At 32.1% G+C, this 12,458-nt stretch overlaps 3 protein-coding genes across 3 annotated transcripts; 2 read left to right on the forward strand and 1 right to left on the reverse strand.

Moving 5' to 3' along the window:
* The first annotated feature begins 2,550 nt into the window (after positions 1-2,550).
* Positions 2,551-3,459, forward strand: LOC146930392 (uncharacterized). The gene has a single exon (XM_085707551.1). The coding sequence runs from the start codon at positions 2,551-2,553 to the stop codon at positions 3,457-3,459; it is 909 nt and encodes a 302-aa protein (XP_085563677.1).
* Positions 3,460-6,359: 2,900 nt separating this feature from the next.
* LOC146930393 (secreted RxLR effector protein 161-like) lies at positions 6,360-6,845 on the forward strand. The gene is made up of 2 exons (XM_085707552.1): positions 6,360-6,561; positions 6,703-6,845. Exons 1-2 carry the CDS (start codon positions 6,360-6,362, stop codon positions 6,843-6,845), a joined length of 345 nt encoding a protein of 114 aa, XP_085563678.1.
* Positions 6,846-8,461: 1,616 nt separating this feature from the next.
* On the reverse strand, positions 8,462-9,091 carry LOC146930394 (uncharacterized). Its single transcript, XM_085707553.1, has 3 exons — positions 9,085-9,091; positions 8,789-8,984; positions 8,462-8,669 (listed from the first exon to the last, which is right to left on the reverse strand). The coding sequence occupies exons 1-3, from the start codon at positions 9,089-9,091 to the stop codon at positions 8,462-8,464; spliced, it is 411 nt and encodes a 136-aa protein (XP_085563679.1).
* Positions 9,092-12,458: the final 3,367 nt, after the last annotated feature.

The following is a 12,458-nucleotide window of genomic DNA, read 5'->3' on the forward strand; positions in this document are numbered from 1 at the left end:
CCTTTCCTCTAATGTTTCTTTTCAACCTCTTTCACTTTTGTTGCCTTCTTCTTATCTCTTTTGGTTTTTGCCCCTCCATTACTTCCTTAATACACCTCTCAATCTCTTCAATGCTAGCTAGGCACCTCATTTACCTCATATTTAATATCACCCCATTTTGGTAATTGACCCAATTTTTAGTTTTTAATTTGTTGCAATAATAAAAGTAGTTAAAACAGTTAGTTGATTAGTTAGTTAGCTACTTTGTTGGAAGTTAGTTTTGGTTGATTACGTGTATAGCAAGTAACTCATATATGTAAATGTATATAAACTTGTAACCTCACAACTTTCATTGCTAATGAGAATACATAGTTACAATTGCATAGAACTCTCTCACTCTCAATTCTCCTTAATTCTCTCTCAAAATTTGATTGCTTGCAAAGCAAGCTCTCTCTGTTGTGCTAGCACAAACAATCAATAACTTGCACACCAGTAGTCACACTTACAACCATTGAATTCCAACACAATGTGTCAAAAAACAAGCCGATGCGGGTTGACTTAAAACCTTCTCTTGATCACATCATGTTACAATCAAGCTCCTCCCTTTTGTTTCTTCCAAAACCCTTTTGGAAATTCAATAGTATCATTTCTAGAACCTTTTTTGTTGCTATTTTTCAAAGCATTAGCTATATTATCCCCTTCTTTTTGTGTCAACACAATTATGCTACCAAAAGCAAAATATAACTGGAGAATTTTACTTACTGTCAAGACAATCTCATACATGAATCTTCAACAATACACATATTAAAGATATTATTGTTATTATTAACACTAGTGTTCAGACACACACTCTCATGCTCGTCTGTGCGCTTTTTCTACTGTGCTAAAGTATTCATATACTTGACTGTGTTTTTTTATTTTTATAAATAATAATAATAATAATAATAATAATAATAATAATAATTGTTATAATAAATTATATAAACATAATGATTATAGTTTTTACTATTTAGGTTGAAATATCTATCCAAATTGTCAACTTACAATAGTAAGTGATAATTACCTATTACCTAGGTAAATGCCAAATTAGAATAGTAAAACAAATAATTTCACACATGTAATAGTGGTAAATTTAGTAGTATAAATACCACACTTTGATTCATGTAAAAACACACAATTTTGAGAGATCAAAATATATCATCCTAGTGTTATATATTATTTGAAGCATTATAAATAAAGTAGTATTTTATATCATCTTATTAGTTCACTAATATCATAAAATAAGTATTTAAATATCTAAATCTTTAACACGTTATCAGCACGATCGTTTCTATCGGAAGTTCATACTACTACTAAGGTATGTTATCTATACTTATCATTTTAATATCATTACTTAATATTGCTATGTATATATTTTATCTTTATCATTTTTTTAATAAAATTTCTTTGAGTTTGGCGGCAGAGGATGGTGGTGTCTCGGGGTGCCAACCTAATTGGGATGTCGACGATGTCTCCTGATGCCTGTCCTTTCTCCTTGCTTATCAAAAAAAAATCTTTATATTATTATTATCTGCCCTGGTTATAGAAAACTAGCAATCCGTCAAGTGATTTATAACTAAGAGTGGCTATTATTGTTATTATTACTTTACCACTTATTATAGAAAACTGACAACCCGTCAAGTGATCTATAATAAGTATGGATATTATTATATTAATTTTAAGTGGTGGTCTAAAACCCCATATATACTATATTATCACGAAAGATAATTTCGAGTAGTGATACTAACTTTTATACTTAATGGAGGTTTAAAACCCCATCTAACTTTTACAATTAATGGAGGTCTAAAACTCCATTTATAATATTGATTCATGAGATATTATTAAAAATAAATAAAATTTAATGTTATTATCATATGTATTCATTCACCATACATATTATCTTATAATTTTCTCTACTGTTTGTGTGTCCTAACAGTTAGATGATATTAACACTTAAAATATTTTTCTCATTATCCAATGTTAAAGAATAGTAAAATCAACGGTAACAGTAACGGTCATTTTTACAAAATGCACTCTATAAATACCTCACCTTCATTCATAATTTTCACATCTCAAAATATTTACGCATACTTTCAAAATGACTAAAATCTTTCTTCTATGCATCACTCTACTTGTCGTTATTTTGTTCTTTATCAGTTTCACCCATATTGAAGAATTAGGAAAAGATTTTGTAGGATTAATTATAATTAGCGTTTTACCATTACTACGCTTAGCTTGTATGGTTACTTTTTGTTTTGGTAGAGACTTAGATTAAAATATTATCATATTTTTGTAATCGTTGCTATTAAATAAAATGATATTTTTATTATATATATATATATATATATATATATATATATTAAATGTTGATTATGCTCTTCTGTATTCTAGATATAATCATGTCGAATGTTAAGCACCAATTTAAAATTTTAAACATAACTGGCGACAACTACATAACTTGGAACAACAACTTAATTGAGTATCTTGCATGTGAGCGACTCGACAAAATTCTTGAAGGAGACGATTTGGGAGATGTCCCAGAGGAATTGGCAAAGAAAAAGTCGAAAAGTAAATCGAATAATCAAGCACCACCTTGATGATGGATTACAAACAGAGTACTCGAATGCAAAGGATCCTAAGATCTTGTGGGACAAGCTTAAGGCAAGATTTGCCCATCATAGGAAAGTCTTACTACCCTCGTTGATGGATCAATGGAACAAATTAAGGTTCCAAGATTATAAAAGTGTTGTTACATATAACTCTGCCATGCACCAAATTATAGCACAATTAGAATTTTGTGGCATAATTATAACCGAAGAGGAAAAGTTGGAGAAAACATTCTCAACTTTCCATGCATCTCAGGTATTGTTGCAACAACAATATAGACTGAGGGGATTTACTGAGTACTCTGATTTGGTTGCAGCCCTTCTAGTGGCAGAACAAAATAACAAGCTTCTCATAAAAAAAAACCATCAGTTGCGTCCTACAGGAACAATGGCGTATCCTAAAATAAATGCCACAACTTTTAATCAAGGGCAGGGTGGTTATAGTCGCCAAAAAGGACGTGGTGGTCATGCTCGTTTTGGTGATCGTGATCGAGGCAGAAATCATGGTCGAAACCATTTTCGTGGTGGAGGTCGTGGACAAGGTTATATGAATTATAGGCCTTTCCAAAATGACCAAACCAACAAGAATCATCAAGGTAAGGGTAAATACATCCAAGAAGGCCCCTCTAGAAATAATGATGATCTTTGTTATAGATGCCGAAAGAAAGGTCATTGGTCTAAAGCATGTGGGACACCGGAGTATCTGTGTAAAAGATACAAGGCATCTGTAGATGGAAAGGAAAAGGAAGTAAATTTTAATGAAATTGAACCCAAGAATGATACTACCTGCCTTGAGGCTGCTGATTTCGTTGGAGGAGAAATTAATATAGATTAAATAATTACTTAAAAATATATATGTATTTGAATAATGTGTGTTGTTCTTGAATTACTTTTATATTTCTAATATGTACTTAATTAAGAATTTGTATGTTGCGTGACTTGTGTAATACGTAATGTTTTCGTTGTCTATATAAAATAACATTGTTAAATATGTTGTGTTGATTTACTCTATCTTTCTTTAAACTTATTTTTATTTTATGAAGGTTAGAAATGGATCATGTCAAAGACATTTGCATTCCAGACAGTGGAACTACCCATACGATCCTCAAAAGTAAGAAATATTTCACCAAAATATTTCTTACTAAAGGTTTAATAAACACAATCTCATGTCCTGCAAATTTAATTGAAGGAACAAGTAATGTTATGTTCATGTTACCAAATGGGACAAAGTTTGTCATTAAAAATGCTATATACTATCCAAAATCAAAGAGAAATTTATTGAGTTTTAATGACATATATATTCAAGGATCTGATACTGAGACTACAACCGAAGGTAATATGAAATAAATTAATATTACTACTAATATTTTGGGAAAGAAGAAAATTTTAGAAAAACTAGCAAAATTGCCTTCTGGGTTACACTATACATATATACATGAAATTGAATGTAATTTAGTAGTAAAAAAAGATCCCAAAACTATGACTTTATGGCATGACCGTTTAGGTCACCTTGGTTCAACAATGATGCGTAAAATAGTTGAAGGTACCCATGGTCATCCATTGAAAGGTTTAAAGCTTACAAGAGAAGATAGACCATGTGAAGCTTGTTCTCTTGGCAAATTAATAACAAAATATTCACCAGGCAAGATTCAGACAGAATCACCTGCATTTCTTGAAAGAATCCAAGGAGATATATGTGGACCTATCCATCCACCTTCAGGACCATTCAGATACTTTATGGTATTAATTGATGCATCTAGTAGATGGTCATATGTCTGTTTACTGTCAAGTCGTGATATGACATTTGCAACATTTCTTGCACAAATAATAAAACTAAGGGCGCAATTTCCTGATTATACTATAAAGAAAATTAGACTTGACAATGCCGGTGAATTTTCATCTGAATCACTTAATAATTATTGCATGTCAATTGGAATTACTGTTGAACATCTTGTTCCTCATGTACATACACAAAATGGTTTAGCTGAGTCATTAATCAAACGTCTTCAATATATTGCTAGACCTTTAATACTGATAACTAAGCTACCAGTTACAGATTGGGGTCATGCAATTTTACTTGCTGCAGCACTCATACGTCTAAGGCCAAGTGTTGATCATAAACATACCCCTTATTAACCTGCAATTGGTAAGGAACCAAATATCTCTCATTTAAGAATTTTTGGTTGTGCAGTATATGTACCAATAGACCCACCACAAAGAACAAAAATGGGACCACAAAGAAGGTTAGAAATATATGTGGGGTATGAATCACCATCAATTATTAGATATCTTGAACCTTTAACAAGTGATGTTTTTCAGGCAAGATTTGCTGATTGTCATTTTGACGAAACAAAATTTCCAACACTAGGGGGAGAAAATAAACCATTGGAAAATGAAATAACATGGCATGTACCACATTTATTACATTTGAACCCATATAATAAATCATGGGAAGAAAATGTAAACAAAATAGTACACTTACAAGATTTAGCAAATCAACTGCCAGATTCATTTTCTGATTTGAAAAAGGTGACAAAGTCACATGTACCAGCTATAAATGTCCCAGCTCGGATTGAGATTTTGAAAATAAATGATGTAGCAAGTACATCTAAGGCACGCTTAAAGCGTGACCGACCTATAGGTTCCAAAGACAAAAATCCCCGAAAAAGAAAAGGAACAGAAAAGGTGAATATGATTGAAAGTGATCTTGAAAAGACACTAGATAATGATAAATCTGAAAATAAAAAGTGTGCTCTCGAAAAAGCACAAGATGATGATAATGAGATCATTGACAATGAAACTGAAAACAAGAATGATCTCGAGATTTCAATTAATTATGTTAATGCAGGAAATTTGTGGAGCCGAAAAGACATAAATATTGATGAAATATTTTCATTCTTCATTGCATGTGAAATTACAAATGAAAATGATGATCCTGAACCAAGAACTGTTAATGAATGTCAAAATAGACATGATTGGAAAAATTGGAAAGACGCAATAGATACTGAATTAAATTCTCTTAAAAATCGAAAAGTATTTGGACCTATTGTGGTTATACCTGAAGGTGTGAAACATGTTGGTTATAAGTGGGTTTTTGTAAGAAAACAAAATGAGAAAAATGAAATTGTAAGATACAAGGCCCGTCTTGTTGCACAAGGTTTTTCCCAACGACCAGGAATTGATTATGAGGAAACATATTCTCCTGTTATGGATACCATTACTTTTCGTTATTTAATTGGTTTATCAATATGTAATAATCTTGATATGTATCTTATGGATGTTGTTACTGCTTATTTTTATGGATCACTTGATAATGATATATACATGAAAATACCGGAGGGACTTAAGATGCATGATACATCAAAACCAAGAGAAATGTATGCAATTAAGTTGCAAAGATCATTATATGGATTAAAATAATCCGGACGCATGTGGTACAATAGGCTAAATGAATATTTGCTTAAAGAAGGCTACGAGAATAATCCAATTTGCCCTTGTGTTTTTATAAGAAAAACAATATCCGGTTTTGTAATAATTGTTGTTTATGTTGATGATTTAAATATCATTGGAACTACTAAAGAAATTAAAGAAGCAAGAGAGTACTTAAAGAAAGAATTTGAAATGAAAGATATGGGGAAAACTAGGTTCTGCCTTAGTTTACAAATTGAGTATACTAAAAATGGTATATTGGTACATCAATCAAATTATACAGAGAGAGTGTTAAAAATGTTTAACATGGACAAGGCAAACCCTTTGAGTACTCCAATGATGGGAAGAACACTTAACGTTGAAAAGGATCCCTTTAGACCTAAGGAAGATAATGAAAAGGATCTTGGCTCTGTAATGCCATATCTAAGTGCCATTGGGACACTCATGTACCTTGCTAACTGTACAAGACCTGATATAGCTTTTGCAGTGAATTTACTAGCAAGATTCAGTTTATGTCCTACAAATAGACATTGAAAAGGAATAAAACATATATTTCGATATATACGAGGCACATCTGATCTTGGTTTGTTTTATTCTAACAATACAAAACCAGTTTTGCTTGGCTATGCAGATGCATGATATTTGTCAGATCCACATAATGCTAAATCACAAACTGGATATGTATTTACATATGGTGGCACTGCAATATCATGGAGATCTCAAAAGCAAACGCTTGTAGCAACTTCTTCAAATCATGCTGAAGTAATAGCCCTTTATGAAGCAAGCAAATAGTGTAGATGGTTACGTTCGGTTTTTCGACATATCCAAGGAGCGTCTGATTTAACAGTTGATAAGAATCCAACAATCTTGTATGAAGACAATGTTGCATGTGTTACTCAAATGAAAGAAGGTTACATCAAAAGTGATAGAACCAAACATATCCCCCCTAAGTTTTTCTCATTCACACAAGAACTTGAAAGAAACAAAGAAGTGGATATTCAATATATTCGTTCGAATGATAATGTGGCAGACCTCTTCACAAAGGCACTCCCTACATCAATTTTCAAGAAGCACATACAAAACATTGGAATGCGTCAGCTTCGAGATCTTTAAAGAAGAACAAGTGTTTGGTTGAGTGGGAGCATAATGTTGTACTCTTTTTCCCTTATTAAGGTTTTTATCCCAATGAGTTTTTCCTAATAAGGTTTTTAACGAGGCAACATATGTTCCAATCAAATTATCCTCAACAAAACTTCAATGGAGCACCATGATAGATATTTCAAAGGGGGAGTGTTATAATAAATTATATAAACATTTTTTCGATCCACATAAATTATATATACATAATGATTATAGTTTTTACTATTTAGGTTGAAATATCTATCCAAATTGCCAACTTACAATAATAAGTGATAATTACCTATTACCTAGATAAATGCCAAATTAGAATAGTAAAACAAATAATTTCACACATGTAATAGTGGTAAATTTAGTAGTATAAATACCACATTTTGGTTCATGTAAAAACACACCATTTTGAGAGATCAAAATATATCATCCCACTTCCTTCTCTCTTAATTTCCTTAGTTTGATAAATCCTGGTGTTATATATTATTTGAAGCATTATAAAATAAAGTAGTATTTTATATCATCTTATTAGTTCACTAATATCATAAAATAAGTATTTAAATATCTAAATCTTTAACAACAACAACAATATCATCTTGGCCTTATCCCTCATATATAAACATATATATAAACATGGTTACTTTTATTTCAAAACAAAAAACAGTTACTTTTGACATTGTTCCCATATTACTTGATCATTCATATCATTATCCTATGACTTCTAGGCCTTTATCCCCGGACATGTATTTTTTCTCCTTTTTTTGAGAATGTTTGTTTTCATGTTATATGCACCTTATCTTAAATTTTTAATTACCTAATGTCTCCTTTATTAAATTTGTGACACTAACATCACAAAGAGAAATGATAATCTACAATTCTTTCGACAACTTTTGACTACTCTCTCATACTCATATTATATTTTTGTTCTCTCTCTTACTTTTTCTCTATCTATTGTTTTTTACAATAAAAAAAATGTCATAAAAGTTGCCACAAATGATTGTGCAAATATCAATACTCCATCACAAATATCACTACTTGGGTGTCTATTGATTATTTTCCTTGAAGAAATTATAAACATACGACGAATACCATAAAGTTGTACTCTGCAACCAAGCATTGTATCTCTGTCTTGTCACCTCTTATAGACTTTCGCCATCTAGCACGTGCATTGTACATTTGTTTTATATTCGTCAAGCTTTCTTGATTTTTTTCTTCAAATCCATGAGAATATTCCTAGGCAACGCCAAACTCTTTGTCATGCCAACAACTTTTTTCTTCTCCTACTCTCTTAGTCTACCCGTAAGAAGATGACCGTCTAACCTTGGCTCCAACTCATTGTTGTGAACTCTATTAAGAATGGTCAACCGCCATTCATTTGTCTTCTTCTCAAAGTAACCACGCATCCTAAACGGACAATCATATTTCCTTGAGCACGTGTCTTCAAACTTCAATTTCTTTTTCATCTTTGGTGGTTTGTATACACCACTCCTTTCACATTGCAACATCAACATTGAATTTTTTATATTGGATTTATCTATATATATATAGTAAATCTCGCCTTTGCCGTTTGTCGACGAGCCCAGCCAAGCAAATCATCTCGCTCTTGCCATCTATCCTTTTTGAAGATAAAAAATGACGCGATGTTTACTTCATTATCACGAAGCTTGGAAACACCGGTAGGTTTCGCTTCATTTGAAGGTTTGACATCAACCGAAGCTTCAATGGAAGATTTGACATCAGCAGAAGCTTCAATGATGGCCGGTCTCTGCTTAACATCATCATCCCCCACATTTTCAACAATCACTATATATACCGAATAATAAATAACAAGAAAAAATTATAAATAAATTATGTAACAAGCCTAAGGAAACAACAAAATTGCTGCCGAAACTCAAACACTGACCCCCCATGCAAGTTAAGTCACGCTGGACACTCAGCGTGAGTTAACTCGCGTTGGCACCTCAGCGGGAGTAAACTCACGTTACGTCTAGGGCTCTAGAAATGTTGAACCACACAACAAAACCCACAAAAAGTAAAGGGGTTAGATGATACATTACATGATTTTTGATGTTTGATGAGCATAGAAATTTGCTTCCTGACGTTTTCCAATGATGTGAGTTCAAGCTTTTTCACCAAAAAATCACACTTTTGGGTGTTTTGGAGGTGAAGAGGGAAAAAAAGTGTATTTGAAGTGTGAAGCTGGTAGTGTTGGCCTAAAAATAGGAATGGATCGCGACGTCAGTTAACTCACGCTAGAGTTATTTTTGGAAGTTTGGGGTTGGGATGAGCAAAATTGTTTGGAAGAAGAGCAATTTTCTTTGGTTTTGGTAGAATTACACTTAACTACGGACAGTTCATGTCCACCATATGCTTTTGGCCCGAATCTTTAAAACGTCCCAATTCGCTGGAATAAGTTTGTTGGCGCACCTCCACACACCCAAGCAAATCTCAGTTTGTTACTTGTCTTTACTTTCAAACCATTGCTTGTTCATTCTTTAAAATGAGTTTACATGTGTATTGTTTAGTGTCTGTTTTGTTCAACAAAACAGATGAGATAGGAGAAATTTTAAAGGAGGGGAGGGGAGGGAAAGGAAGGGAAACATATATATTTTTGGAATAAGAAAGATAAAGGGAGGAGGCATTTTAATTAAAAGTATGTTTGGGTCAAGGGAGGTGGGAGGATTTTAAGTTGTTTTTATCTCCACCTAAACCCTCCAAATCGCCCCAAAATGGACGGAGAGTAAAATGATAGGTACTCAATTCTATTTTAGGGCAATAAATAACTTAGAGCAAGAGAAATTTTAATGGTTTCCAATAAATATTTTTCCTGCATCTATATAGATCCCGTTGGCTTTTCATCAAGATTCTAGAAAGCGCGTTGTTTTATATGCATTAAGAATTGGATTGCGGTTCTACGATATATCGATTTGAAGAAATTTCAGTTGTAAGTCATCCAATTCTTATAATTAGCCTGGAGTGTAGCTAAGACGCCCCCTTCCCATTCATTTTCGCTTAGGATGGTAAAATGAATCTTTCTTCTATTTTAAAGCACTTTTATCTTATCTGACACTCACAACTAACTACTCCCCTATACATATAGTGAAGACCACTATCGAGGTTGGAACTCAAAGGGTTAGGAGTGATTTTGCTCTCATCCCTTCCTAAAAAATTAATCAAACACATAAAACTAAAAGTATCCCCTTTATTCCCCTCCCCTTCATCTACTTCCAACCAAATAGACCCTATAAACTAGGAGTGTTCGCAAGGCGGTTTGATTAGATTTTGAGGTTAAAAGTAATCTAAACCACAAGATAAAAAAAAAACATGTGGTATGGTTTGGTTCAACTGACTTTTAAAATATAAACCAAACTAATGTGGTTCGGGTTGGTTCGGCTGTTGCGGTTTTTTGCGAGGCAATGCAATTTTTTGTTACAACACTAAAATCAAGTTAAAGGCAACTTATTTCAACAATGTTTTCTACAATGTTAGAAATTTCATCCAACATTACAATTTTCCAACCAAAATTGAACCAACTATAATATAGTGATGATTCGTTCAATAAATGATAAGATTGGAGCAATGACACACCATTCAATAAAAAAAAAAACCTAGAAAAGAAGCACTGAAATAGAAAATCTCCAATTCAAATGATTTCGGAAACCCTAGAAACAAAAGCATTATAGTTTTCTTCAACAAAGCAAATATGGAAATCAAATTAAATAAACACATAATTGAATCACACAACCGGCATAATCAATTGAAATGAACGGCCGAATCGAAAGAAGCAAGCAGATTGGAAGGGCATGATATATATACTTATAGTTTTAATCAAATCAAAATTTTATAAAACTACTTTTCATAATTTATACATATTAACATAATAAAGAGAGTGGACAGACGACACAGAGCTCCGTCATGATTGGTGGAAACACCCGCTCCTTTGTATGGGTGTTCACTTGTAATTTTGCTTTTGGTTTTGGCGGTGCTCTCTGTGTGTATTGCACCCTGAGTTTGTAAATACTTTTGTGTGGTTTTCTTTTGCACTCCTTGTGCGGGGTAAATCACAGTTGTTTATATATCATTTTAGTTTGTTCAAAAAAATTTTTTTTTTAAAGAATCAGTTTTAAATAATTTAATAACAAATTATTTGTTCAAATGTCAACTCTACTCAAGTTTTCATTAATTAATAAGTATGTGAGTCAAAAAATTAAATATTTTGATTTTCCGTTTTGTTGCGGTGCTCTTTTTTTTTCCTATTGAAATATTAGTTATTCAATCAATGATTTGGGCTTCAACGTTGTGGATCCGGAGACTTGAGTATTTTGATCACTTTAATTTTATAATATTATTTGTAAGCATTTTGTTGTGGTAAGTTACTAACTTGGATGATTTGAGTTTGTTTACATATTCATCCTTTATAATTTTAACAATTTTGATTTTTTTTAAGGAGCAATGTAATATGAATGAATGAATATCATTTTGTTTTTATAAAAAAAACATACTACCTCCGTTTCAAAATACATGTCCATTTTGAAGAAATTGCAGTAACCAAGAAACTAAATAAATTTTGTTACTTTTGATGAAATTATATATGTATTTTCTATAATACCCTTAACCATTTATTATTTCATTATATTTTTTCTCTCTCTGCAATAAATATGCAAGGGTATTATTGAAAATACACTAATTAATGTTGCATTGAAACTTGAAAGAGACAAGTATTGTGAAACAAAATTATTCTTCAAAATGGACAAGTATTATGAAACGGAGGGAGTATATTTTATACTATCATTTTTTTTAGGTTAAATTGCAAAAATCTCCCTTGAGGTTTGCTAAAATGTCACTTACATCCCTTCTATTTTTTAATGAGACATAAACCTCCCCTACTTAATTTTCAATGTGATAAACACCTTTATAAGTTAACACTGTTGGCCTCAGTTACATTTCAATTGTGGCTGGTTCCTCCATTTTTTAAGTGGCTGGTTCCTCCATTTCTGCAATTATTCTTAGATTTCTTCCATTCAAAGTTTCCTTCCATTTCCTATTTATTTCTCCTTTTTTTTCAAGTATTTCAAATTAATAAATGGCAATATTCAATCAGAAATTGGTATTTTATCTATACAGGCGGTGATGCATTTTAATCCGATGTGACAGAACCACACGATGTAGCCCTAAAACTATATTAATGTATTCCAATATGATATGATATGATGGTTCTTATTCCCTCAAATTTGATGGTTTGATTCTTAAATTACCATCAAGTTACACAAACTAAGA

Source organism: Medicago sativa, chromosome 4, assembly GCF_051527215.1.
Source record: "Medicago sativa cultivar Bolivia chromosome 4, Bolivia_mono, whole genome shotgun sequence".
Classification (NCBI taxonomy): Eukaryota; Viridiplantae; Streptophyta; class Magnoliopsida; order Fabales; family Fabaceae; genus Medicago; species Medicago sativa.

What these genes read in the sequence shown, in the direction of transcription:
- LOC146930392 (XM_085707551.1), top strand. Translation starts at nt 2,551, where the DNA reads ATGTCCCAGAGGAATTGGCAAAGAAAAAGTCGAAAAGTAAATCGAATA.
- LOC146930393 (XM_085707552.1), top strand. Translation starts at nt 6,360, where the DNA reads ATGGACAAGGCAAACCCTTTGAGTACTCCAATGATGGGAAGAACACTT. An exon ending in GAATTTACTAGCAAGATTCA is followed by an intron (nt 6,562 to 6,702) that starts GTTTATGTCCTA and finishes GATATTTGTCAG; the next exon opens with ATCCACATAATGCTAAATCA.
- LOC146930394 (XM_085707553.1), bottom strand. An exon ending in ATCTTCAAAAAGGATAGATG is followed by an intron (nt 8,670 to 8,788) that starts GCAAGAGCGAGA and finishes GCAATGTGAAAG; the next exon opens with GAGTGGTGTATACAAACCAC.